Source organism: Bos indicus x Bos taurus, chromosome 2 (assembly GCF_003369695.1).
Source record: "Bos indicus x Bos taurus breed Angus x Brahman F1 hybrid chromosome 2, Bos_hybrid_MaternalHap_v2.0, whole genome shotgun sequence".
Taxonomy (NCBI): domain Eukaryota; kingdom Metazoa; phylum Chordata; class Mammalia; order Artiodactyla; family Bovidae; genus Bos; species Bos indicus x Bos taurus.
Window position 1 is genome coordinate 121,055,070 of NC_040077.1, and position 25,649 is coordinate 121,080,718.

Consider the following 25,649-nt stretch of genomic DNA (forward strand, 5'->3'; position numbering starts at 1 on the left):
ATTGGACCGAGCTTTCAGGAGCGGAGTTTTAAGTCCGAACCCTGGACCGAACCTGAACCGAGTTTAAGGAGGCGGAGTCTAATGATGGAGCCAGGCGGAGACGGGGCTGAGGACGATGTCGGCGCGGGGATTGGGCCTCCCGCTCCGGGGTGGTGCTTGAGGGGGCGGTGCCGTGTCGGAAGTCAAAGGTCAGTAAATAGTGGTGATGTCATGCGGGCAAGATGGCGGAAGGGTGAGCCCGTCATCCAGTTCTCCGGGCGTTGGGCCCCGAATTCTCCCCAGGGCTGGGGTGCTGGGCCAGGGTCCCCCGGGGGAACGGGAGGCCAGCGCGGGCCTGACGGAACTGAAAGGGCGGGGTGGAATCGCAGCGTGAGGGAGTGGGGAAGCGGCCTTCGATGCCCCAGCCCACGGGCCACATCTGAGAGGGGAACTGAGACCCGATCATTGCGCGGCCCCGAGTCTCACCGCGGGGCCGCCAGATGTATCTGTCTTCCACAGGGAGGACGTGGGATGGTGGCGGAGCTGGCTGCAGCAGAGCTACCAGGCAGTCAAGGAGAAGGTAAGCTGGGCCAGCGCCCTTCCTCCGGTAGGGCCTCAAGCCACCTCCCTGCACCCTGTTCCGAGCCTGAACCGCTGAACCTTGTGGGTTCCGGGCCTCGGGGACCAGGCTGACTTGGGCCCTCTGGGAGGACAGACCCCCAACTCAGACCAGTGTGACTCTACCTACAGTGAAACAAAGATGGCCTTAAAGACTGGAGCGACCGTGTCGTCGGAATCCGTGGGAAAGAGTGGTGTATTCCCACTTGGGAAATTCAGTTTTGTAAAAGAGAGAACATTTGATCTAGGCCTTGAAGAAAAAGGATTCTGCGATAGAAACTTACTCCTATAGTCTTATATGCAAATAGGAGTGTATGCCATAGCCAGCACTCTGACTCTCTGGTCCTCAGGATACCGACATTAGCCCAACAGATGCAGTCGTGGGCCTCCCCACACTCATGGTCTAGTGAGGAGACAGCAGTCCCTGTGGGCTGAGTGAGGCTTGGCTCTGCCCGTGGACAATGCCACTGTGTGATCCTGTTTCATTCCGTGCTGGTTTGTCAAAACCAACTCATCTGAATTCTGGAAAAAGTTAATTACCATTTATCTCAAGCATCTGGGGTGAGTCCTGCTTCAGGGCAACTCCAGGAGGCTTCTGGCTTCAGTTAAATCAATGCTCTACTCTCTGAGCATTTTTATCCTCGCCTGGCCTGCATACTAGCCTTTCAGCTACAGCCCAGAAAATCTGAGAATGGCCTGAGCTGTTTATGTTGTTAATGAAGACTCAGTTTCAAACTGAGCTTGAAGCTGAAGGGGAATTTCAAACTGAATTCTAATAGAAGAGACCCCAGAGTAGTTTGCTTCTTGTTGAGCAGTCTTCGGGAAGGAGAGTCTGACATTCATTTAGCAAATGTTGTGTGAGGGCCTCCTATATATTACTGTCAAGGTTGGTCTTCCCATAACACGAAAAATAGGTAGTTGATGAGCCTTCCATCTTTGTTCTCTCATTTGAAGCAGGGGGAGTGGGTATTGTTTCTGCCTTTGACAGTTCCCCATTTGAAAAAAAAAGACTTAATTTCCTACACTTACATAAACTTTGGCAAGATATTTAACCTCTTAAAGCCCCAGTTCCTCATCTGTAAAGTGGGAATACTAATAATACCTACCTGACAGAATTGTTGTCATGATTAAATGATGATATATGTAAAGCACCAAAACAGTATTTAGCACACAAGAAGTATTAAACAAGTACCTTTTTTTAAGAACTGAGAGTAAATACCAGCTACCATTTTCTATTAATTTTGTTCTTGGTCTTTCAGTGCTCACTATCCTGGCTGCGTCTGGACCACTCAGTTCCCAGCAACCCCCCCCCCCCAATTTTCTTGCAGCATATGCTGCCCCAGAAACTACAGCTTTGAGATTATGCTATAATCTGCATTCCTCTTCCTCTTACTTCCTCCTATTGTGTGTGTATGCGTGTGCATGTGTGTGTCGCACTTGCCCATGCACACTGGTGGGAAGAATTACGTTGCTCTTTGCCTCTACCACGGATTCCCCAGACTCATCTGGGCCTGGTCTTGGGCCTCTCAGCCTTCACCCCCTACCCAACAAGTGTTTTCAGTCTCTTATTTGCTCCTCCCCTTGCCTTCAGTAACTTTCCCCAAACCTAACTGTCCCCTCACATTCCCTGTCGAACCACTTCCTTTTTTAATTTGAGGTGACAGCCTCGCCTCCTTTTTAAAATTTGAAGTCAACAACATCATGTTTCTTGGCTCCCCACCCCTGAAGCCACTACATGTAGACTTATCTTTGTAAACACTCAACTTCACCTACCACTTGCCAAATCCAGTGGATGTTTTTCAGCCCTTATCTTCCTGGACCTTTTGCTGCTTTAGACACTAGCGGTCACTCTCTCTTTCCTGAAAGTCTACTCCCTTGGCTTTTATGGCATGATTCTGTCTCAGTTCTCCACCTGCTTCTCCAGGCTTTCCTGTTCCGTGAGTTCCTCTTCCTCTGCTTGCCTCTTAAAGCTGGCGTTTGAGGAACCTGGTCCTCAGTGCCTTGCGCTGTTCACTCAACAGACTCTTCCTTGGTGAGCTCTTCCATTTTCATTTTAGGGTGACTCCTAGTCCTGTCCTTGGAGCTTTAGTATTTGAGAATAGCTCCTGCGGGACAGTTGACCCAAATATCCCCCAGTCAGTACAGATACTATATGGTTTTTATATAGTACTATATAGAGACTATAGAATATATATATCTAGCTATATAGCTTCTCTCTACACTTGCTCCCCTTCACTGTTTCCTCCCTTGGCTAGCAGCACTGCAACCACCCAGTCACTTAGTTTAGTTGCCAGTAGCTCTTCCTGACTCTTTGTTTCCCTCAGTCAACACATCTATTTAATCACCAAATCCATCTTTTTTGCCTAATATTTCTTGAACCAGTTCCATCCTGTCATCCTTACCAGGGCTGTCCTTATTCATAGTCTTCTGTTTTCTCTCGTGGACTATTGCAACAGCCTCCTGACTGGTCTTCCTCCATTTCTAATCTACTCAAGTCTTGGACCTGTCATCCTTCCCAGTCTTAGGAGTGACATGTTAAAAACACGAATCTCATCATGTCTTACCTCCTTCAGACACTGGTGGTTCCCCGTCACCAACAGGGCTGACCAGGCCCACCTTGGTCACCCTCTCAAGGTTTCTCCCTCACCACTTCTGCTTTGCTCTTTATTTTCATTTCTCCCAGGACCGAAATGCTTGTAGGCCTCAGTATACTCCAGGTGCCACCATGCCCAGGCTTCCTCAGTAACTCCTGCTTATTCTTTAAGGCTCCGTCCAGACTTCTTCACCAAGTCGCTCCAGCCTCCCCACAGTACACTGGTCACTGCTCTGCCCTTGCACCTCAGCACTGTTATGTGAGCATTTTCCCCAGGAAACTGACCTTCCAGAGGGCTGGCACCATGTCTGTTCATGTTGGTCCCCTCAGAGCTCACAGTCAAGGGAGGGAGACAGCCATTTGCCAGATAATCATGTAAATGGTTAATAATTAAAACTCCCTGGTACATGCCAGTCCAACTATGCCAGGCTCTATGTCAGACACTGGGAGAGTATCAATGGAAAAAAAGGCTTTGTGTTCACAGAACTTACTGTTTACCCAGGAAGATAGACAGTGAACAGGTAATCAGAAATCTAAAGTAGAGGAAATGTTAAAGAAGAGAACGTGCAGGTGCCATGAGCAGAAGAGCCAGCCTGGTCTGAGGTGGCATCAGGGAAGCCCCCAGGGGAGTGACATGTAGGTACAGCTCTGAAGGAGGAACAGGAGTTATCCAGCTGAGGGGGTTCGTTCATTGTGTTTGTTCACTTGAAGAGTTAGAACTATGTGTCAAGGAGAGGGAATGATGTATGCAGACACCCTAAAGTAGGAAAGATACTGGAACATTGGGGAAATTTTGAGCATGGCCAGCTGGACCTCAGTAAGGGGCATAGTGGGAGAGTCTCCCAGAGATGAGATTATATGGACCTTGTAAGTGAAGGGAAAGATTTTATACTTTCATACTTGACGTTGGATACCCTGTAACCACTGAAGGCTGTAAAGCAGGGGCATCTCTGTCTGCTCTGACTTACAGAGTTCCCCCTGTTGCCATGAGGAAAAGATACTAAAGCCATCTTATGCAACCTGGGAGAAGGCAGTGGCACCCCACTCCAGTACTCCTGCCTGGAAAATCCCATGGGCGGAGGAGCCTGATGGGCTGCAGTCCATGGGGTCGCTACGAGTCAGACACTACTGAGCGACTTCCCCTTCACTTTTCACTTTCATGCATTGGAGAAGGAAATGGCAACCCACTCCAGTGTTCTTGCCTGGAGAATCCCAGGGACGGGGGAGCCTGGTGGGCTGCCGTCTGTGGGGTTGCACAGAGTCGTACACGACTGAAGCGACTTAGTAGTAGTAGTATGCAACCTGGGGGGTTTCCCTCATAGCTCAGTTGGTAAAGAATCTGCCTGCAATGCAGGAGACCCTGGTTCAATTCCTAGGTCGGGAAGATCCCCTGGAGAAGGGATAGGCTACCCACTCCAGTATTCTTGGGCTTTACTTGTGGCTCAGGTGGTAAAGAATCCACATGCAGTGCAGGAGACCTGGGTTTGATCCTTGGGTTGGGAAGATCCCCTGGAGAATGGAAAGGCTACCCACTCCAGTATATCTGGCCTGGAGAATTCCATGGGGTCGCAAAGAATTGGACACAACTGAGCGAATTTCACTTTCATGCAACCTGGGAGAAGAGTCCAGATGAAAGAGGAGGTTAGCCTGGACTAAGGTGGCGGTAGTGTGCATGGAGAAAGAATTAATAAATGACTCTTCCAGTCCAGTTAAGGAGTCCCAGATCTGAAATGGAGGCATTCCCACTTGCAGAGAAACCTCTGGCTGATAGATGAGACTTGCCAGGCTGATGAGAATGAGGCAGACCCTTCCCCAAAGAAAAAAAATCACCAGAACACTCAAAAAGACACTTTAAAAATGCAGGTAACTATCCCTTATAAAATGAAAGGGCTTGCAGAGGTAAGCACAGAGATAGTCCAGGAAGATGTCTTGGAGTGGGTGAGGATGAAGACAACGTAAGACTTAGACAAGAGCTGAGGGGTTGCTGTCACCACTGGTCTGAGCACAGAGTGAGAGGCAAACTGTCCGACGGAAGCGAGTGTCAGTTCTGCCCAAAGGAGCTCTGTGCATGAACAGAGCTCTGAGATGGTGGAACCAGGGCAGTCTAGGAGAGACTCTGATCCAGTATTTCTTTTAACACCCCTTTTGTTGAATACAGAAAAATGGCACACCTTTTTACTGGTATTGTCAAAATTTGCTCATAAAAGCTTTCTAAACTATTGCTGTTACAAATCCAGCCTGTTTGTGAAACCTTTCACACAAGTAATTTCACCTGCTGTCTCGTATTTCAACTGAATTTCCTTGTAACAAAAAAAAGAAGTAAAAATAGAGAACACTTTCCTTTGATTAAAAAAATCCTTTCTCTTCCTGTTTGCAATTGGAAACAAAGGTCATGGCTTACAGCATAGCGATGTGATGCAGTCTGTCTTGTTTTCAGACTACACCTGCCCCCTAGCCCAGTCTGCTCATGAGAACCACTGCTCTAGGCCACATCCCTCATTACCTAGGAGAAAACCGAGGACTTGATGAGAGTTCCTCCTGGCCACAGAGCTTCTAGGTACCTGGGCTGAGCTCAGTCCCCTGTTTTCAGACCAGCAGGAAGTTCTGTGCTCTCTGCTGTTGAGTAATCCCAGGTCGTGGGATTGGGACAAGGAAGCGTTATTTCTGAGCCCAGGTTCCCATGTCCGTTGTTTTCCATGTTTCTGTCTGGTACTGAAGCACAGGAAACAAAGGGTGGTGGAGCCGCTGGCTGTCAGCGCTTTCTGTCTTCCCTTAGTCCTCCGAAGCCCTGGAGTTCATGAAGCGGGACCTGACGGAGTTCACCCAGGTGGTGCAGCGCGACACGGCCTGCACCATTGCGGCCACCGCCAGCGTGGTCAAGGAGAAGCTGACTGTGAGTACCACCTCCACCCCCAGAGCCTGAGCGCCATGTTTCATAACCTACTTGTTTAATTAATCACTGCAGACCCAGTTCTGCAGCGTCAGAAATGGCATGGTATTCTTTTTTTTCTCTGACATTTTATTTATTCATTTTTCTGACTGTGCTGGGTCTTTGCTGCTGCCCAGGCTTTTCTCTAGTGGCAGCGAGCGGGGACTGCTGTCTAGCTGTGGTGCGTGGGCTTCTCATTATGGTGGCTTCTCTTGTCGAGCACAGGCTCTGGGGCCTGTGGGCTTCAGTGGTTGTGGCTCCCAGGCTCTGGCGCACAGGCTCAGGACTTGCGGTGCGCTGCTTGGTTGCCCCGCCACATGTGGGGTTTTCCTGGACCAGGGGTTGAACCTGTGTCTCCTGCATCGGCAGGCAGCCTTCACCACTGAGCCACCAGGCATGCCCACGGCATGGTATTCTATTATGTGGATTTGACCAGTTCCTAGTTTCCTGATTCAGTTTTTTCCAGTATTGTAAGCAGAGCTACAGTGAACATTCTGATTGCTTAATCTTTGCCTTTAATATGTTCTTCCAAATAAGGTATTGAAAAGGATATAAGATGTAGTTTTAGACCTTTTAATATCTACTGTAGAACTACCTCCAAAAAGTTTTTGCCAGCTTGTATTTTTACTGGTCCAGGTTTTACCAGTCAGAGATGTATACTGGAATTCTCCTCTGAGATAGGAGTTAGATTCTCAAGTCAGCATGAAAAGTGAAAATTGTATACAGTCAGAGATACCCCCGCAGAGCTCAAATTTCCGAGGAAGTATAGGGTCCTGGTTTTGTATTGCAACTTCCCCTTTAGTAGTAGAACAGACTTCAGTTTCTCTGATCACCAGTGGAATCAGCTGCCTTGTAATTAGAGGCGATGTTATGAAAAACATATTGTGGAGTGTTTTTAACCAAGCTTCTTTTGTTGAATCTTAGAAAATACTGTCTGCCTGCTGACCACAGCCACTGATGAGCATGAATGACAAGTAGTCACCCAGCTGAACCGCTGCATGTCCAGCCAGTAGCAGAGACACGACTTGTGTCCTTCATTTATTTATTCCTTTTTTAATTCAACAAATACAATTATATACCTGTGCCAACATGTGCCAGGCACATTTGATAGGTTCAAGGTTTAAAATGCCTGGGCAGCCTCATTGGAAATAAATATGACACTTTGCTGCAAGGTTTGCGGAGCTTGGTCTTGTCTCTCAGCACACCGTCCCTTCTTGCTCAAGGGCATTCTGACCAGCATGGCTCCAGATGGGTGCCCCACTTGCCCCTTCTAGGGGGTCCATGCATTGGCCCTCAGCTGGTCCCAGGCTTGTCTCTAGGCAGGGCTGTCTGTCCTCATCCTGCCCATATTTCCTCAGTCTTTCATACAAAATACCTCCTGAGCAATGATGATGATGAGATTGTAATATTACAGTACTGCTAGTTATTAAATGTTTGCTATGTGCCAGACATTGTGCATGCCTTATCTCTTAAAAAATCTCCAAAGTAACCCCCTGCAGGAAGTATATTTATCTGCATTTTATAGATAAGGAAACAGACTCTGAGAGGTTAGGTCTCATTACTAACAAGTAGTAGAGCTGGGATTCAAATCCCAGATTGACCCGAAAGCTGGTACCTTTCCCATCTCTCTCCCTCTAAGTCCTTTTCCCTGCTGAATGTCTGTGCCATGGATCCTCTCCTGTCAATCTTTGATCAGCTTGACTGACCTTGAAATTTTGGCGAAACAGCCAGTCAAGGAGCTCTGCTCTGACCTACACAGGCCTACTGCGGCCCTAATCTGCACCCCCATCTGGGGGTGGTGACCCTGGCTGCCCCTCTGTCCGTCTCCAGCCCCAGAGATGGGGTGAACCGTTGTGAACATTTCCCTGGTCCTCCGACACAGTACACTTTGACCCCTGATGCTTCACCCCTCTCTACCCCATACCCCAGATCGCAGCCTGCTCCTGAGCCACTTCACTTCCTCTGTTGGCTTCTCTCTGCAGACTGAAGGCTCCTCTGGAGCGACAGAGAAAATGAAGAAAGGGCTGTCTGACTTCTTGGGGGTGATCTCCGATACCTTTGCCCCCTCACCAGACAAAACCATCGACTGTGACGTCATCACCCTGATGGGCACGCCTTCTGGGACGGCTGAGCCCTATGATGGCACCAAGGTATTCACTAGCGGCCCTGGGCTCTAGCTTCCAACCTGAGCTCACAAAAGCAGTACATGTTCATAAGAAATAATATGTGTATATAATTAAGTTGGAGAATACCAATAAACAAGAAGATAATGATTTCTAAACCCATAATCCCATCACTCAAAGAGAACCACTGATTCTGATTGTTTTTCTTTTTAACAGAAAAGCACTTTATATATGCAATTTTTTAACCCGCTTTTAAAAAATTTATAACTATTAGCGTCTTTCCTTATCACTATCATTTTAATGTCTTTAACTTCTTGCAGGTGTATATAGCATAATTTATTCAGTCATTTGTCTAGTGTTGCACATTGAGATTCCTTTCAGTTTCATCCATAACAAAGAGTGCTCGAGAGCATCTTTACAGGCATGAGTTCCACATTTGTGTTGTTTAAGACTAATTTTCAATTGGAATAAGTGTACAGGAGGAGTATGTCTTCAGAGCAGTCATATCAGCAACAGTAGTGTGTTTCTGCTGCATTGCATTTTCTCACCATTATTCTCACACTCCCTGGAGCATCTCCCACACCCGCGGTGTGGTGTCACAGCAGCCTGGCCTGCATTGTACCGTGTTGAATTTCCACCCCAAACATTTTTCAAGCATGTTTTTCAGCCCTAGTGTTAGCACCACCACTTAGTACACATTGAAGTGGATTGTGGAATTTTTTTTTAATTACAGAAGTTTAAATTATTACAGTGAATCAACCAAAATCACTTGCTGAAGTTCTGATGCAGCCCACCCATGCTTCCTGTAATAACGAGGAAGGAAGGATGGGCTTTCCATGTACCAGCTAAAGTTCACGACTCCTGTGGCCCTAATGGGAGCACAGCTTGCAGTTCATTTGGCAGACTGGCTATGAAATTAAGAAATTCTTGATGAATTGTTTTAACTTGAGTTAAATATTTCAAAATTTGCCAGTGAGTTTTGGACTTTATTAATATATTTGCACTACTGTTTTTTGTATATCGTATAATTCAAAACTATTTTATGTGTATGATTTTGTAGCCTGCTTACTTTATTTTCTTAGTCCAGGGATGGAATACTGGGTGAAAGACCATTTTTCTAGGAGCTCCAGTTTAGGACTCCTAGCTCAGTGCTCCACTCATAACCCACACTGTTAATTACCAAGTGCCCTGTTGGTATGGTAGCCAACAGGGGAGAAGCTGGGTCGTGGTTGATTGGCAGAGAGGCATTGCTTTCTGTCCCCAGCACCCCAGAATTTCTCTTCTTTTTTCTTTTTTTTATAGGCTCGCCTCTATAGCCTGCAGTCAGACCCAGCAACCTACTGCAATGAACCAGATGGTGAGGGGTTGTGGTGAGGGGCAGGCTTGCTGGGCAGGGAGGCCAAGGGGGTCTGGATTGTACGCCCTGTTTGTCTCTGTAGCAGTGGTCAGGTAGCCTCTGTGTAAAGGACCAGAGCCGGGACTGCTTTGAACCCTGCATCTAGTGGGATGGGTTGATGGTTGCCTTTCCTCTCTGAACGCAAACTGTCTTCATCCCCATCTACAGAGGCTTTGCTCCTCTCATCCCTTATCTTCAGTTGGGCTCCCTCCCAGCCCTGCTGCCCTGCCTGCCTTCCCTCTGGCCTGTTTGCTAAGCTCCTGATGTACAGCAAGCCCCACATCTAGAGAGGGGAACTGGTGTCTAGGTGGGAACTAGACACCAGACATGAGTGGAACTCTGAATCAACCCTGTCCAGACCTCCAGGAACCTGCCTGCCTTTAGGAGAGAGAAATGGAATAAAGCAAAGATAACTAGAGATGGAGTGACTGCTTCCACAGAGAGAGGGGAGCAGTGGGAACCCAGAGGATGGCACATAACCCAGCCTGGGAATCCTAGAATGTGACACCTGAATTAAGGTTTTAACAATGAATTAGAAGTAAACTAATTTTACTTGTAGAAGTCGGGGGAACAGTGTTGAAGCATGACAACAGGACATTTGAAGGTCTAGAAAAACCTAGGCATTCGAGAATACCAGACAGAGAGTACGTGTGAGGAAATGAGGGCAGTGAGAGCTGCCAGGGGCACTGGACTGAGGGCCTTGGGTACCAGACTAAGAAGTTGGAATTTTGTCCTGAAAGACTCAAGGTAGCGGGTCTTAACCTTTTTTTGAGTCACAAAGGCCTTTAAAACTCAGTTGAAAATCATACGCCCGCTTTCAATAGAATTGTATGTGCAGTATGGGAGTTCTTGAACCCTTTGAAGCCTATCCTTGGACCATAGTCTAAAAAGCCATACTGTAGAGAACTGTTGAAGAGTCTTAAGACCTGATGTGATCAGATTTTGCATTTTATAAAAGAGCCTTCACGCAGTGTTTTGTTAAGGACGAAATAGAGAGGGAGAGACAAGACAGGAAGACCAGTTAGGAAGCTCGGTAGGAATCCTCATGTCAGAGGTAAAGCCAGAACCAGGGAAGGGCCGGGTAGACTGAAGAGGAAGATGTGCATAGAAGAGACACTGAGGAAGTGGAATCCAGAGTGACTGCAAAAGGGAGGAGCCTGGGAGGGCCCGCAGGTCTCTGGTGGATAGGTGGGTGGGACAGGTGCGGGAGGAAGAAGGTGAGCATGCGCTGCATTTGCAGCATCTGTGCAGGTGGATGTGTCCTGGCACCTGGACCTCTGGATCTGGAGCCCAGAAAGGTAGCCTCAGCTGCCACACTGAGGAACTGTCAGTGGGAGAAGGAGGTTAAAACTCGTGGTTTAGCGGAGGTCATCTTGGGAGAAAATGGAGAATGAGAAGAGATAAAGAAAGGAGAAAGAGGAGCCCACTGAAGACTCAGATGGACCTACTAGAGCAGGAGGAGGAAATACAGGCAAGAATGAGAAGCCAGGGGAGAAGACGGCTTCAAGGGGAAGGTAGTGATTCCCAGGGCGGAAGCTATAGGATGACCACATGACCAAGGACAGAGAAGTTGCTGTTGGATCTGGCAGCATGGCGTCACTGGTGACCTGAGAGCAGCCATTGCAGAGAGGAGAGGCTTCAGTAGCCAAGTGTAGTGAGCTACAAACCACGCAGGCCCTGGAGAGAGAGGAGACTGCACCCCCCCCGAGATCACTGAGGCGCCATGCCCTGATAGCAGGCCCACCCATCCCTTCACCCTGCCTGATCCCCTACCTTGGGCCACGTGGCTTTGGAAAAAACCTTACCCTTTCCTCGTTGTCCATGTCCAGGCTTTGGTGTGTTTTCTCTAAGCCCAGGGTTCTTTCTTCAGCCCCACAGAACTGACCATCAGTATCTTTCCCTCTCCAGGGCCCCCAGAGTTGTTTGATGCCTGGCTTTCCCAGTTCTGCTTGGAGGAGAAGAAGGGGGAGATCTCAGAGCTCCTTGTAGGCAGCCCCTCCATCCGGGCCCTCTACACCAAGATGGTGAGGGCCTTCCCGGCTCCTGGCTGAAGGTGTGGGGACGTGGGAGGGTCATGTCCAGAGTCATTGTGGAGTCCTCTAGCCTAAAGAGCAGCAGGAGGCCCTGTGGAGCCTAACCAGCCAGCTCCTGAGCCAGGAATCCATGTGGGGGAATCTAAGTCACCAGGCTTCTGGCAATCACGGTGAGAAATAGAAGGGCCAGCAAAGCCTGATGGGAGTTCTCTTCTACCTCCTGGGCCAGGAAGGTGGGTCTGGCAGTTGAAAGTGCTGTAAGAATCACAGCTCAGCTGCTTAGACCCTCTGAAATCCAGAATGACTGGGAGCTGGCTGATAAGGCTGGGGACATGGACCCCACATAACCACTTCTAAAGTCCCATTTCCACTGTCCCCTCCCTCCAGGTGCCTGCAGCTGTTTCCCATTCAGAATTCTGGCATCGGTATTTCTATAAAGTCCATCAACTAGAGCAGGTATGGTGGCCTAACCAGGGGAGGTACTCCACTCAGCCTTGGGTAAGGGGCTGGGTTTTGTTGAGGGAAGAAGGGGACAGAGGGTACCAAGAGTTCTGGAGTCAGAACCAGAGTCTGGGGTTCCCTGACTGCTCCTGGCCGTCTACTCCTCCCCCACTTTCAGGAGCAGGCCCGGAGGGATGCCCTGAAACAGCGGGCAGAACAGAGCATCTCTGAAGAGCCTGGCTGGGAGGAGGAAGAAGGTAAGAGGTATTGAGAGGCGATGAGCAAGTACCAAGTCCTGCCTGTGGGGGGCTGTCTGGGCCATTCTCGCTGAAGCCTTGAGGGACGTGGCGCCTCAGGAAAGGAGGGATTAAACACGGTGTTTGCAGGTGCCAAGGATAGTCTGAGCTACAAGGGGGTGTTTACCAAGTCTGGTGGCCCGGGTTTAGGCACAGAGGTTGCATGTGTCAGCTGCCAGCCCATGGACCAGCTGCTTCAGAGTAGGAGGAGCTTACTGAAATTCCAAATTTCCTTCTTCTAAGACTCTGGGCATGTGGCCAAACTTACATATTTTTTAAATTAATTTTTGGCCACAGCATGCGGCATGGGGGGAATCTTCATGCCCTAACCAGGGACCAAACCCCCCTACAGTGGAAGCGTGGAGAGTTAACCTTTGGACCTCCAGGGGCACCCCAGACTTGTATTTTTAACAAGCTCCGCTGGTAATGTTAATGCCCAGCCAGACTTGGGAAGCACTGGCTTAGGGACAGAGCTGAGCTTCCTCTGCCTGGTAGCTCAGCTTATTAGGAGTGTGTTGGAGTCACCTGTATGATATGTTAACACAGTTACTAAGTGCTTATATTATATGCCCAACCCGTACTAAAAGCTCTACACGTATGGGCCTTACTACAACGTTATTATCCCTCTTTTGCAAATGAGGCAGGTAGGTCAATGGAGAGTTGGTGGCTTGCCCAAGATCATGCATCCAGGAGGGAGCAGAGCTCAACCTGAACCTCATCCCGACTGACTTTCAGGTCTTGGCTTTCTAAGCTGTCATGTTACCTTGGGCTGCACTTGTAGAAGCTGAGTGCCTGCCAGACATGCACTAGGCCTCATGGGTAGGAGATACTTTGACCAGCAGGGAGTACCTACAGAACTACCATGGAGAGGGGGTGAGGAAACCGACTAGAGCAGACTTTGATGAGGACCTGAGCTCTGTCTGGTGGTCTCCATGATGGCCTTGGGGCTGACCAGAGTACATCACTCTCCTTCCTCTCTCTCTTGACAGAGGAGCTTGCGGGCGTTTCACCCACGTCCCTAAAAGAGGCAAAGGTTCCTGTGGCCAGACCTTCCACATCCCCTGAAGGAGGACCTGGTCCCCAGAGCCCCTGTGAAGAGAATCTGGTGACCCCTGTCGAGCCTCCAACAGAGGTGACCCCCTCGGAGAGCAGTGAGAGCGTCTCCCTGGTGACACAGATTGCCAAACCGCCCCCTGCCTCTGAGGCCCCAGCGCTGCCCAAGGACCTGTCCCAGAAGCTTCTAGAGGCATCTTTGGAGGAACAGGACCTGGCTGTGGATACGGGCGAGACTGGACCCCCACCCCGAGCTCAGTCTAAGCCCCACACCCCTGCTTGCCGCCCCAGCGGTCCAGAGCCCCGGCCTCCAGCCAGAGTAGAGACTCTCAGGGAAGAGATCCTCACAGACTTACGGGTGTTTGAGCTGAACTCGGACAGTGGGAAGTCTACACCCTCCAACAATGGGAAAAAAGGTGAGTCGAGGCCAAAGCCCAGGGAGCATGCGGGGGCAGGGCAGGTGAGAGTTGCCACCTCACAAGGCACACTCGTCTCCTTGTCCCTTGTGAGGATCCTAGGAGAGATGGCCTTTGTTTGTGATACTGATAATGATGACAGCTACTATAGGTTGAGTGTTTATTACTGTATTCCATCAATTCCAACATGCATTAATCCTCTGAACTTAAGATGCATCTTAGGATGACAAAATAAGATTTATGTCAAATCATGGGTTAAGGATGTAATATTGCAGTTAATTTCTCAGTTACCAGGGGAGCTTGTTAATTTCTAATTTACATCTCATTTCCCTATATTACTGTCCTCATTTTATAGTTGAAGAAAGTGAGCCTCAGATGTTAAGTAACTTGCTCAAATTCACACAGCCAGAGAGTAGCAAGCCCAGATTCAGACCTAGGTCTGTCTGACCTGAAACCCATGCCCTTAGCTACCACAGGGTGCCAGTTCCTGTCCTTTTGGACAGTTCAGTTTCGGGGTGGGACCTCCTATGACACTGATTGCTACCAAGGGTCTTCTCCCCTGGATGACCTCAGCAAAGTCATTTAGCTTCCCCAGGCCTTCTTTAATTATTATTATAAAATACCTGAACAAAGCTTACGTGTACAGTTTAAAGAAGAATAAAGTGAATACTCATGAACTTGCAGTGACCTAGCTTAAGTAACAGAGCTTTAGTCTCTTATCTGCTTAGTGAAATTTGAGACAGGAGACACTTTGACTTTGTGTCGGGGAGGAACCTCTCTAACTCCTGCAGTTAAAGAACAGTGGTATCGCTGGTGTCAGCTTGTTCTGTTACATCCAGAGTACCTCTGCAGAGGCAGCCGATTGTCAGCAAGACCTCCCCTCAGCTCCTCACCCACAGGCATCCTGTCTGCCCACACTCAGCACCAGCCAGTCACCCAGCTTGCCCAGCAGGTGCACACTGGCCTGCTGGCGGTGAGACTGGCTTGCTGCTGTGGATGGAAACGGGCCCCTCACAGCCTGCCCTGCTCTGCTCCCTGATGGAAACTGCGAGATGTCTAGTTTCCAACACAGTGCTTTCCTTCTGACTCTGATTCAGTGAGGTCATCCATTGAGCTCCTACCTACTCTTTATGAGACACTGAGGAGGGAGGGGCAAAGGCTGTGGTCTTTTATGATGAAGCAAGAAGCAGTACGGGGCAGGCTTGGTACCGGAGGAGTTCAGAGAAAGAAGGAACCGCTGGGCATGAGCAGGTGTTTCAGCGAGGAGACAGGCATTGTATAGGTGGGTTGGAGAGTTTGGGGCAGGTGCGGGTGGGGGAGCTGTAGTCCAGGCTGCAGGGTCCTACAGAGTCCAAAAAGCAGAGGGCATGGGGCATGTTGAAGGGGGTAACCAAAGCCCACTTTTCTGTATTGTTCCCAGGTGAGGGAGGAATAAGAAGGGAGGTGGGGTTGGCTCAGAAATACAACTTGAGATCCTAAGCCAAATTCAGAAAGTTGGACATGGTGCCACAAAGCAGCAGGTCGTGCTGCTTGTGTTACATGCCCAACCTGTACTAGGAGCTTTACATGTAGAGGCTAAGCTAAGGGCTCAGCCTCTGGGGTTCAGACAGTTCTGAGTTCAAATCCCAACTTTGCTCATAAGCCATGTGACTTCAGAAATGTTACTGATCTTCTGTAAGCCTCCATTTTCTCTATAAGTTGAGACTCATTGTTCCATGATAGAGCCTCAGTCAGGGAAGAAATTGGGGTAGAGCCCTGCTCTGGGGAGATGATCAAGATAGTAAAAGGTACCAACCAGTCTCTGGACACTTCCTGTGTATATAGCTCTGTGCTGAGCACTTGATATGCATATCACTCAGTCCTCACCAAAAATCCTATGAGAGCTGTGAGATTTTCCTTTTTTCTTTTTCTTTTTTACTGGTAGGAAACTAAGATAAATCACCCACCCAGTAGGTATTTAGAGAAATATGAAATAGCCTTTAGGAGAGTGCAAAGTAGGTGGTGGGCTCAGCAGGTGCTGTGGGGTTGCTGGGTGGATGGTACGAAGGGTGCTTCTGAGATGATGGTTATGAATTTTGAGAGAGACCAGTCACCGCTGTTGTACTTTTGTCCCGCCACATTCAGTCACTCAGGTGCAGGCACAGAGCAGGTGGGGAGTTGGACTGAATCAGGGTTGAAGTTTATCCAGGTGAACTCAAAAGGACAAAAGTCGAGTGTATGCAGAAGTGATCAGAATGACGGTTCCTAGAGTCTGAGCTGGGTAAGGGTGGGGACAACAGTGACGCAGTTGGAAGGTTTAAGAATTATCGGTTCCATTTGGAAGCGGGCTCCTGGAGAATGTGATGGGTAGAGGCTGGAAGAAATGAGATTATGGAGAAGATGTGGCGGAAGCTTGTAACCGTTTGGTCCAGTGCATCTCACACACTTAGTGGGGCAAAGCTGGGGTCTTGGACTGAGAGGGGACAGTGGGAACAGAGTAGAGAGTAACATCTTAATAGATTTTTTGTCCTGGAGGCAGTGACTCCTTTTCCTTCTTGTGTCCACATCCAAAGATGACATGAGCGAGGCTTGGTCTCTGGGTACAGCAGTCTCTGGGGTGGCCAAGCCAAAGGGACTCCTGAGGTCCCAGGGTGATGCCTGTCATTGCAGAGCTGCTTCCCACCTGCATTTTGTGCCGAGGTCCATTTGATTGAGGAGACTAGACTTAGCCTGCTCAGGCGCCCTCAGCAGGGAGCAGGGAGGAGAGATTGGAGCGGGCCCTGTGGACTGAGGACTGGAAAGAGCCTTGGGCTTATGGCCCCGCTTCACCACTGACTGACCACCTGGGAGGGATTTTGGCCTCCATTTCTTCTTTGGAGAAGCAAAGATCCAATTAAACAGAATAAAATGAGCTGTGAGTGACAGCACTATGATGTTAGTAATCACTCGAAAACTCCCCATTCCTTACAAACAAAAGAAAACATTAACAGTCCATGGAGATGTCTTAAATTGTTGCATAGATCAGTTCTCTGCCATGTGCCCAGAGTAATGGCGATCTTACTAGTACTCTTGTTGTGTGACAGGACAGGATGGTGGGAGAAGGCAGGTGGCAGAGAAAGCCCAGATTCACCTCTCTGCCACTCGAAGCCTTTGTCTCCTCATCTGTAAACTGGGACTGTTTACATCCACCCTCTGAGATAAGTATAAAGTGCTCCAAAAATGTTACCTGAGACTCTCTTCTACCCAACGGGTTTGCCCTAGCATTAAGCCCTGAAGAGAGTTTCAAATCCCTGGAGGGAAACCTGAGGTTAGGAAGAGCTGTCATGACCACAGCCACAGCTCTGAAGGGAGAAATCAGCTGGGAGTCTGGCTTCTAACCCACAGGAAGCCTGCACTGACAGAGAACCAAGCATGAGCCACCAGAGTGTCCTGAAAGCACAAGGAACCTTAAACGTGGAGTCAGAAGATCTGGGTCTTTGTTTGAGATCTGATCCTGACTGGCTGAGGGACCATGTGCAAAATTACTTAACTGTAGGACCAGCCTTTAACAGGTCCATTTGTTGAATATCCACTGTGTATGTATGTTACAACCGACTCAGTGGACATGAGTTTGCGTAAACAGGAGTTGGTGATGGACAGGGAGGACTGGCGTGCTGCAGTCCATGGGGTCTCAAAGAGTCAGACACGACTGAGCGACTGAACTGATGTATGTTACAGGCCCTTTACGTGATGCTGCTATTTGTCACACTGCTGTATCTCAAACTGCAGGCCAAGATCTATACAGAATCATCCAGATTTCTGGGCCACCACCTACACCTGCTAAATCTGAATGAGGGGAATGGACGGGGAGGAATCTGCTTTCTAATAAGCTCCTCCGGTGGTTCTCTGCAAAGAGGATGGTTTTATTCTTATTTTATCAGTATAAATAAACTGAAGCCCAGAATAATTTGCCCAGGACTACACAGTAGAAAAAAGAGGGTTCCACCCAGGTTTGCTTGACTCCAGAGATACCATGTGCTATGTGCTATGTGCTTAGTCACTCAGTCGTGTCCGACTCTTTGCAACCCCATGGACTGCAGCCCGCCAGGCTCCTCTGTCCATGGGTATTCTTTAAGGCAAGAATACTGGAGTGGGTTGCCATTCCCTTTTCCAGGGGATCTTCTCAACCCAGGGATCGAACCTAGGTCTCCTGCATTGTAGGCAGGTTGTTTACCATCTGAGCCACCAGAGAAGGCCAGAGACACTACCACATGGCTAGATGGGTGACTAGAGAGAACAGTGCAAGAACCCTAATAAGGACTGTGGGGCCCAGGCTTGGGGAAGTCTCAGAGCCTGGGTACATGTTAAGGAGGAAGCTAGACAAGAAGAAACAAGGTATTTACAGGTGGTGCCCTTGGGGGATCAGAGCTTGCTTTTTTTAAAGATGCTTAAAAAAAAAATGATTACAAAGTAATATATGATTTTAGAAAAAAAGAAACATTACCCCATGACCTCATCACCTAGCAGTAACGATCGTTGGATTCTTATGGGTATTTGCTCGTCCTTTCTGTGTGTGTGCATGCATCTGTGAGCATATTTTTTTAAATGAAACCATACTGCATGTATTTTTTCACAGGAACTATTTTTGTCATTTTCTTCTCAGTAATAACTTTCACATGTACTTTTTTTATATTGTCTGTAAGAAGGCATACCCAAATACGAATGTTTGGAGCAGTGGCTGTCAAACCTTAGCAGGCATCAGAATCACCTAGAACAGGGCAGAGCAAGTGTTTTCTGTACAGAGCAAGGTCACAAATATTTAGGCTTCAGGGGACATACAGTTTCTGTCCCAGCTTCACAACTCTGTCTTTTCAACATGAAAGCAATCATAGGCAATATGTCAACAAATGGCCATGGCTATGTTCCAAAATTTTATTTCCAAAAGCAGATGGTAGGCTGGATTTGGTCCACAGGCCATAGTTTGCCAACCCCTGATTTAGAGAAAGAGTCCATGGATGTTTATTTAGTACAAACTATTTGTTCTTGTCACTTGGAATACATAAGAAAATAGAAGATCCCTGTCCTCCAGGAGCTCACGTTCTAGCTTCTCTATTATTAGACAACAAGCACGGGGAACCTGATTATGTAATACACTAGCAAGTGATAAATACAGTGGAAAGGACCATCCAGAGCAGAGTGAGGGGGACAGGGTTGCAAGTGAAAATAGGACGATCAGGGCAGGTCACATTTAGATGGTCAGATATGAGCAAAGGTGTGAAGGAAGTGAGCAGGTTGGCCTGTGGGTATCTGAAGAAGAGTTCCAGGTACAGGGAACAGTCCTTGCAAAGGCCTTAGGTGGGAATGTGCCTGATATGATTCAGTAGCAGCAGGATCAGTGTAGGTAGAATGGAGTGACTGAGGCAGAAGAGGTTCATTGTTTATTTCTTCTGAGAGATTTCCATGGCTCCCAGGGAGTTTCTGGACCAAAATATTTCTCCACGACTCAGTAACTTACTTTTTCTCACTTAATCAGATCAGATCAGATCAGATCAGATGCTCAGTCGTGTCCGACTCTTTGCGACCCCATGAATCGCAGCACGCCAGGCCTCCCTGTCCATCACCAACTCCCGGAGTTCACTGAGACTCACGTCCATCGAGTCAGTGATGCCATCCAGCCATCTCATCCTCTGTCGTCCCCTTCTCCTCCTGCCCCCAATCCCTCCCAGCATCAGAGTCTTTTCCAATGAGTCAACTCTTCGCATGAGGTGGCCAAAGTACTGGAGTTTCAGCTTTAGCATCATTCCTTCCAAAGAAATCCCAGGGCTGATCTCCTTCAGAATGGACTGGTTGGATCTCACTTAATAGTGTAAGATTATTTTGCCATGCATACAAATGTTCTGTAGCCTAACCTTTAAAAGCCACATAACATTCCATCATAGGACTATACCCTTTATTTTTATAATTCCCTAGCAGAGGACTTTTAGGTGGTTTTTTAAGTTTTTATCAGTGTTACAGCACTATAGTGAACATTCTCTTGGTTAAATTTTTTTACTGAATCCAGGGTTCTTCCTTAAAATAGATTCCTAAAAGTGGGATCACTGAGGCAGAGATAGCAGCATGTAAGCCCTTTGGTGTGTATTTGTCAGGCCCTTCTGAAGGGCTCCATCAGCCCAGCTCCAGCCGCGCCACGTGCCCTTCCCATCTTTCACACTGTGGATCATGGTTCTAGGCTCGAGCACAGACATCAGTGAGGACTGGGAGAAGGACTTTGACTTGGACATGACTGAAGAAGAAGTGCAGATGGCACTTTCCAAAGTGGATGCCTCCGGTGAGGTGAGTGGGCCTGCTGATGGTGGGCCACAGGGAAGCAAGCCCAGTGATCCCAGGTCTGAGGACTCTCCCCACCAAGCCCTACTGGCCCCTCATGGTGGATCCCTTCCCATCTGAGGTGGCCGGCTGTGGGAAGGGAGCCAAGGCCTCCCGCTCAGGCCCTGAGCAGTCATCAGCAGGCTCAGGCTCTGCTTCCCCTGAGTTCCAGGGTGGCGGATAGGGGAAGTTCTTGACATTAGTTCCTATCAGCATCACCTGAGGAACCACCAAAAAAATCCAGGTGCCGGACCCTGCTCCAGATCTTGTGACTCAGGGTCACCAGGTGTGGGACCTTAAGACCCTGGCCTTGGAGGCAACAGACAGTGTGATCGCTCGACCTGAGCCTCTGCTGCGCCATCTAAACGTGGCACTGGTCGTTACCAGCTCACGAGTGGCGGTGGTGAGGCATGTGCACCTGTTAGCACAGAGCCTGGGATGTGGGAGCACTGACAGGTGTCCTAAAACCACCGCAAAATGGAGCTCAGAGCCCTATTACTCTTATTCCTCACTACCTCTCCAAATGAGAAATTATATGAAGGAGAGGCTGGGCAAAAAGCTCTCACAGCTAGTAAGGGACAGGACTGAGGCTCCAGCCCACACCTCTGATTCACATAAGTGTTATATCAAGAACTGTCACACAACAACCCCATGATTCCTTCCATCACATAGCTCAGGGAACCTGCGATAAAGAGGGAACAGATTAGAGAGATGGGAAGGGCCTTGTTTTTCATATTGGGAGACTGAGGGCTGGGGGCCACAGTGACCTACGTGAGTATTTTACACCTGTGGCCTCACTATACCCAGAGGAAAGAAGGCTCATGGTGCCCTCTCATGCCATGGGGCTTTCACGGCTTTGGTGTCTTTGTAGCCCTTTTTAAAACCTGACATAAAACATACCTGAACAGTCATTCTGTAACTCATTATACCAGGGGATCCACTGACAACAGGCCAAGAGAGTTGCCTGGGAGACTTCAGCAGGGGATTAGGGTGCTGGAGCCCCCAGTGAAGGCCCAGTGAGTCCCTCTAGTCCTGTGCTGCACTGGCTTCTGATCAGAGTGCCACTTTCAAGGTCGCTGCCTCTTGGAGCCATGTTTTTCTCTGCTCAGCAGGAGACAAGTTCTCCTTAAGGGACTGACTGACTGGGTTCTTGCAGGCAGGGCGTCCCCTTGTGTCCAGAGTTGGCTGGTAGAAGCATTTCCTTTGAGTCTAGAACCATCAGACCCACCCCTTAGGTAGAGGGCTCCCCAGACATTCCTTGAGGCTAGTGTTTCATTTTCATAGGAGGCAGGGTCCAGCCCGGGAGAGTGGGGCTTGGGGTTGCAGGGAGAGCTATTCTGAAATGGGGCAGCTGGGGAGCTTGGGTCTGGACTTGACTCAGAGGAGTAAATATGTGTTCGTGCTCTCCATTATCTCCATTGTCCCCCCTTTGCAGCTGGAAGACGTAGAGTGGGAGGACTGGGATTGAGGGGAGCCAGAGCAAGCAGCTCCCCCACCCACAGCACTTCCCACTTCCCTCGCCCGTCTCAGCCCGGCCCCGGAAGACACTGACTAAGAATGTCCCCCAGTGGCCTCTGTCAGCCAGAGCTCTCGGCAAATTCTGGGTTGTTCCTTGTTGGCCCTTCGGGCCTCTGCTCATGTCTGGGAAGGGGCTCGCTAAATCCAAACCAGGAACTCTGACTTGTGCCAACCGTAGGATGACATGAGGGGGAGGAAACTTCCCCCACCCACCCACCCCCCACTGGAAGAGCCTACATTTCTCTGCTGAATACCCGATGTTCCTGGGGACTCTTGCTGAGGAGTCCCAAGGGACAGCCCTCGCCCATGTGCCTGTGTAGACAGAGGCTAAACCGCCGGTCTCATGGAGGACGCCGAAACAATACTCTGTCACCCATGAGCCGGCAAGGAAGGCCGTGCCACCTGCCTTTGGCTTGACAGGGATGGCAGACACACTTTGGTTCCTATCCCAGCGGGTAAGAGGCATTCATTTCTGGGAAATTTGCCTCCCTTAGGAATCTGTCCCTCCCAGTCATTTTCCATTCCTGGAAGGGCTCCTTGTGGTTCAGAATCTAGAGACCAAACTCCCTCCTTTCCCCCAGTCCAGGCTGGTATGTCCCTAGCACCTTTCCCAAGCCGTCTTCATGTCGGATGCACCTGAGTCCTTAGCCCAGCTGTGCCACCTGCAAGAGTCTGCTCTTGCCCTTCTTCCCTTCCCCAAGAAGGGAGGGGGCCACTTCAGGCCCTTCTGTGTGTTGCCTGGCGGGATACCTTGGCCAGCCAGCCACCAACTTTGACTCCCCCGTAGCTTAGGACACAAGCCAGGTACCAGTGGTACAGAGCAGTGATCAAAGCCGAGTACTTACAACTCTGGTAAGCCCGACTTCTCCGCCTCAACCCTTCTGCCTCTTGGAGGGATACGCTGGGGGTGAGCTGCTTGAGATTCTCGACAGGCTTCTGCAAAAGCTCATCCTCCTGAAGGCAGATCCAGTCTTGGTGGCTCTCACCCTCCGCGCTGGTAAAGCTGCACCTCTCTTGGGGGACGAGGGGCTGCAGGAATCCCTGGAGACCCTGGTGCTTCATGATGCTGCTCTGGTGATTCTTGTACATAATCTGGTGTGTTCACCAATGATTTAAAGGGATCGTGGTCAGGGACGCCAAGAGAGTGGTGGTCACTTCCACTTCAAACCTTCAATGAGGGGGTGGGATGGAGAGAATGCTGAATCTTTTTTTCTCTTTTTCATGGGATGGGGTTTTTCTCTTTGTAATTATTTCTTTAGTTTAATTAACCTTTTGGTTGTTTGTGCAATATTATATATTTTAAATTATAATGTATCTCCCCAGAGTATTTTGTAGCTGGGATAAGAAAAAAAGAAAAAAAAAAAAAAAGACTCTAACAGCTGTTAGTTTTGTAATTAAAAAAGAAAGAAAAAAGAACTTTGTCCTGAACCTTTTCCAGACTTGCCGTTAACAGCTATTAAAGAGATTCAACAGAAGCTGGAAGGTGTCTGGGGCTCTGTTCTTGTCCCCTACAGCAGCTGCCCCAGAGCCAGCAGTGTGCAGGGTGGAGCCCAGGGGAGGGGTCAGGATGGGAGGTGGTAGCCTGCGTTCCAAGGAAGTCCCTTGTCTTCATCCCAGACTCACCTTGGCCTTTGGGGTGAGGAAGGGACAGGGACCCCAGAAGGCCTCTCACCAAGACAAGAAGTCAAGAGGCCGTTTCTGCATTCCCAACACTTCTGCTTTTATTTGGAAAGGAAGATGCAACAACAGTGGTTCCAACTGTTCTTGGTCATTTTTCTCTCCTCCCCCTATATGTGTTTGATTCTGGGGTCTATTTTAAGTAACTTTAGTTAAACACCTGTATGAAAATCACTTGTCAGCCATAATAAAAGGGACGTCTGAATGAGGCCCTCTGGTTCCATGAAGATCTTTAAAGGGAAAGAGAAGTAAGGCTGGGGAGGGTGTAGGTAAGTTTAGGATAAGTAAACTTAAAGTGTAAAATATATATATCACCATTTTAGAAGCGGGTTTTTGGGTTTGCTTTCTCCCCCTACTTTATTGGGGAGGACTTGCCATTGCTTTTATGAAGTGCTTGCTAGCCATGGATGCCAACTAACTTCTTCAATTGAAGGCCGGAGAATCATGTCTGGTTCCAGGAGCCGCTTGAGCAAGTCCTGGCATTCAGCCGAGATGCCCAGATGAGTGGGGAAGGACACCCCCTTCTGCTGCTGCCACAGCATCTTGGGGATGTCTGTGTCGTCAAAAGGCAGGCTGGCACAGAGCATGACGTGCAGGACCACGCCCATGCTCCAGATGTCACCCTTCCTGCTGTCGTGCGGGATACCCTGCAGCACTTCGGGGGCGGCATAGGCAGTGCTGCCGCAGAAGGTCTGGCTCAGCTCCCGGCGCGATTTGGGCAACACCTTGGCAAAGCCAAAGTCTGTCAGCTTCAGGTTGAAGCCCTGCAACAAGGCGTTCTCACACTTGAGGTCCCGGTGGGCCACGCCACAGCCATGGCAGTAGCGGATGGCCTCGACCATCTGACGGAAGAGGGCCTTGGCCCGGCTCTCGGGCAGTGGCCCCCCATTCAGCACACAGTCAAAGACATCCCCTCCTTCAGCCAGCTCCATCACCAGGTAGATTTTCCCGTCGGCAGACTCCAGCATCTCATACACTTGGATGATGTTCTTGTGGTCCAGAGTACGGACGATCTGGAGCTCCCGAGGCAGGAATCTCTGGATAAACTCTAAGGAAACAAAAGAGATGGAGAATCAAGTCCAGAAGAGCCTAACTCCTCCCTCTGTCTCCTGTCTTCCAACTTCTGTCTGCCCACCATGTCTGGGTTGTGGGCCTTGGTTCCCTTTAACAGCCTTCAGTGTCCAGCCGCCTGGACACTGCAGAGTGTTCACTTCTGTCTTTGTAGTTAATATATTATTCAAGGGAACTAGTCCGTCAGCCTCAGGGACTGTTGTGAGCAGCCTGTGAGACCATGGATAGCAAAGTGCTTTGGGAACTTCTAAACAAATCTACTGAACTCAGTTATGAGGCCTGATTTGCCCACAGCATGGTAAGCTAGACCCTCTCACCTGTGCCCCCTGACCCACAGTTCTTTCCATGAACCCTGTCTTTTCCCCATCTCTCTCCCTTGCACCAGCTCCTGCCCTCTGCTACCCCTGGCCATGGCCTGGCCAATCAGTTGACCTCCTAGAATAAGAAAGGCCTAGTAGGCTCTGACTCTGCTTCTGAGGGTCCTTCACCGCCTGCCACATTCATTTTGGAGTTTGAGAAGGTGTGATTTTCCTGGACTTTTCTCTGTTCCCCACTGACTGACTCCAGAGCCAGAGCCTCTCTTGCTTTCTTTAAGACGAAAGGGGAGGAGGGAATTGCTCCTTCTGACTGGAGGAAGCACCCACCCACCTCAGCCAGCCCTCCCTTCCTCCAGAGGGGCCCCAGCTCACCTTCTGGCCCTCCCATCTTGTCTATAATTTTAATTGCCACTTTTCTTTGGTGTTTTTTGGAAACTGCTTCTTTGACTTTTGAGTAGGTCCCTTCCCCAATGGTCTTGCCCAGCTGGTACCCATTGGAGAGCAGAAAGTCCTCCATGCTGTCTAGCACCTCCTTCCTTCCTATCACCCTCTCAGCTCATGCTGCCTCTGCGAGGCAGCGCTACTCCACCATCGCCCTCGGCCCGCTTCTTTTCCCCCCAAGGACTTCATCCGCAGCCGCCCCCAGCGCTACAACATTCTCCGTCTGGACACAGGAGCCGCGGGTGATGGGAAGGGAGAGGGTCAGACATTTTAAAACTCTGGCCCAATTGTGATGTAAATGCTGTGTGACCCTGGGCCAAAATGGGCAATGCCCCTATCTGCCCTCACCACCACCACCACTACCACCGCAAAACCCAGCACGGGTTAAGTCACCTCCGTGCCCCGCCCCCGCGCCAGGCAGTGA

At 49.4% G+C, this 25,649-nt stretch overlaps 2 protein-coding genes across 4 annotated transcripts in view; one reads left to right on the forward strand and one right to left on the reverse strand.

Moving 5' to 3' along the window:
• BSDC1 (BSD domain containing 1) lies at positions 1 to 23,605 on the forward strand. 2 transcript variants are annotated; one of them, XM_027517190.1, is made up of 11 exons: positions 1 to 188; positions 499 to 559; positions 5,967 to 6,083; positions 8,102 to 8,269; positions 9,545 to 9,599; positions 11,547 to 11,662; positions 12,059 to 12,127; positions 12,291 to 12,369; positions 13,398 to 13,877; positions 20,065 to 20,168; positions 21,637 to 23,605. In XM_027517190.1, the coding sequence occupies exons 1-11, from the start codon at positions 82 to 84 to the stop codon at positions 21,667 to 21,669; spliced, it is 1,389 nt and encodes a 462-aa protein (XP_027372991.1). In that variant the 5' UTR covers positions 1 to 81; the 3' UTR covers positions 21,670 to 23,605. The 2 variants fall into 2 exon arrangements, with proteins under 2 accessions (XP_027372991.1, XP_027373001.1); XM_027517200.1 differs by lacking the exon at positions 1 to 188 and adding an exon at positions 192 to 232.
• Positions 22,921 to 25,649, reverse strand: part of TSSK3 (testis specific serine kinase 3) — an 11,884-nt gene continuing 9,155 nt past the window's right edge. Inside the window, exons 1-2 of one of the 2 annotated variants that reach the window (XM_027517234.1) lie at positions 25,157 to 25,301; positions 22,921 to 24,444 (exon numbers count right to left, since the gene is read on the reverse strand). In XM_027517234.1, the coding sequence (XP_027373035.1) occupies positions 23,780 to 24,444; positions 25,157 to 25,301 (810 nt within the window). In that variant the 3' untranslated portion in view covers positions 22,921 to 23,779. Of the gene's footprint in view, positions 24,445 to 25,156; positions 25,302 to 25,649 lie in introns of those variants that run through there. The other variant, XR_003506722.1, reaches the window with a different exon arrangement.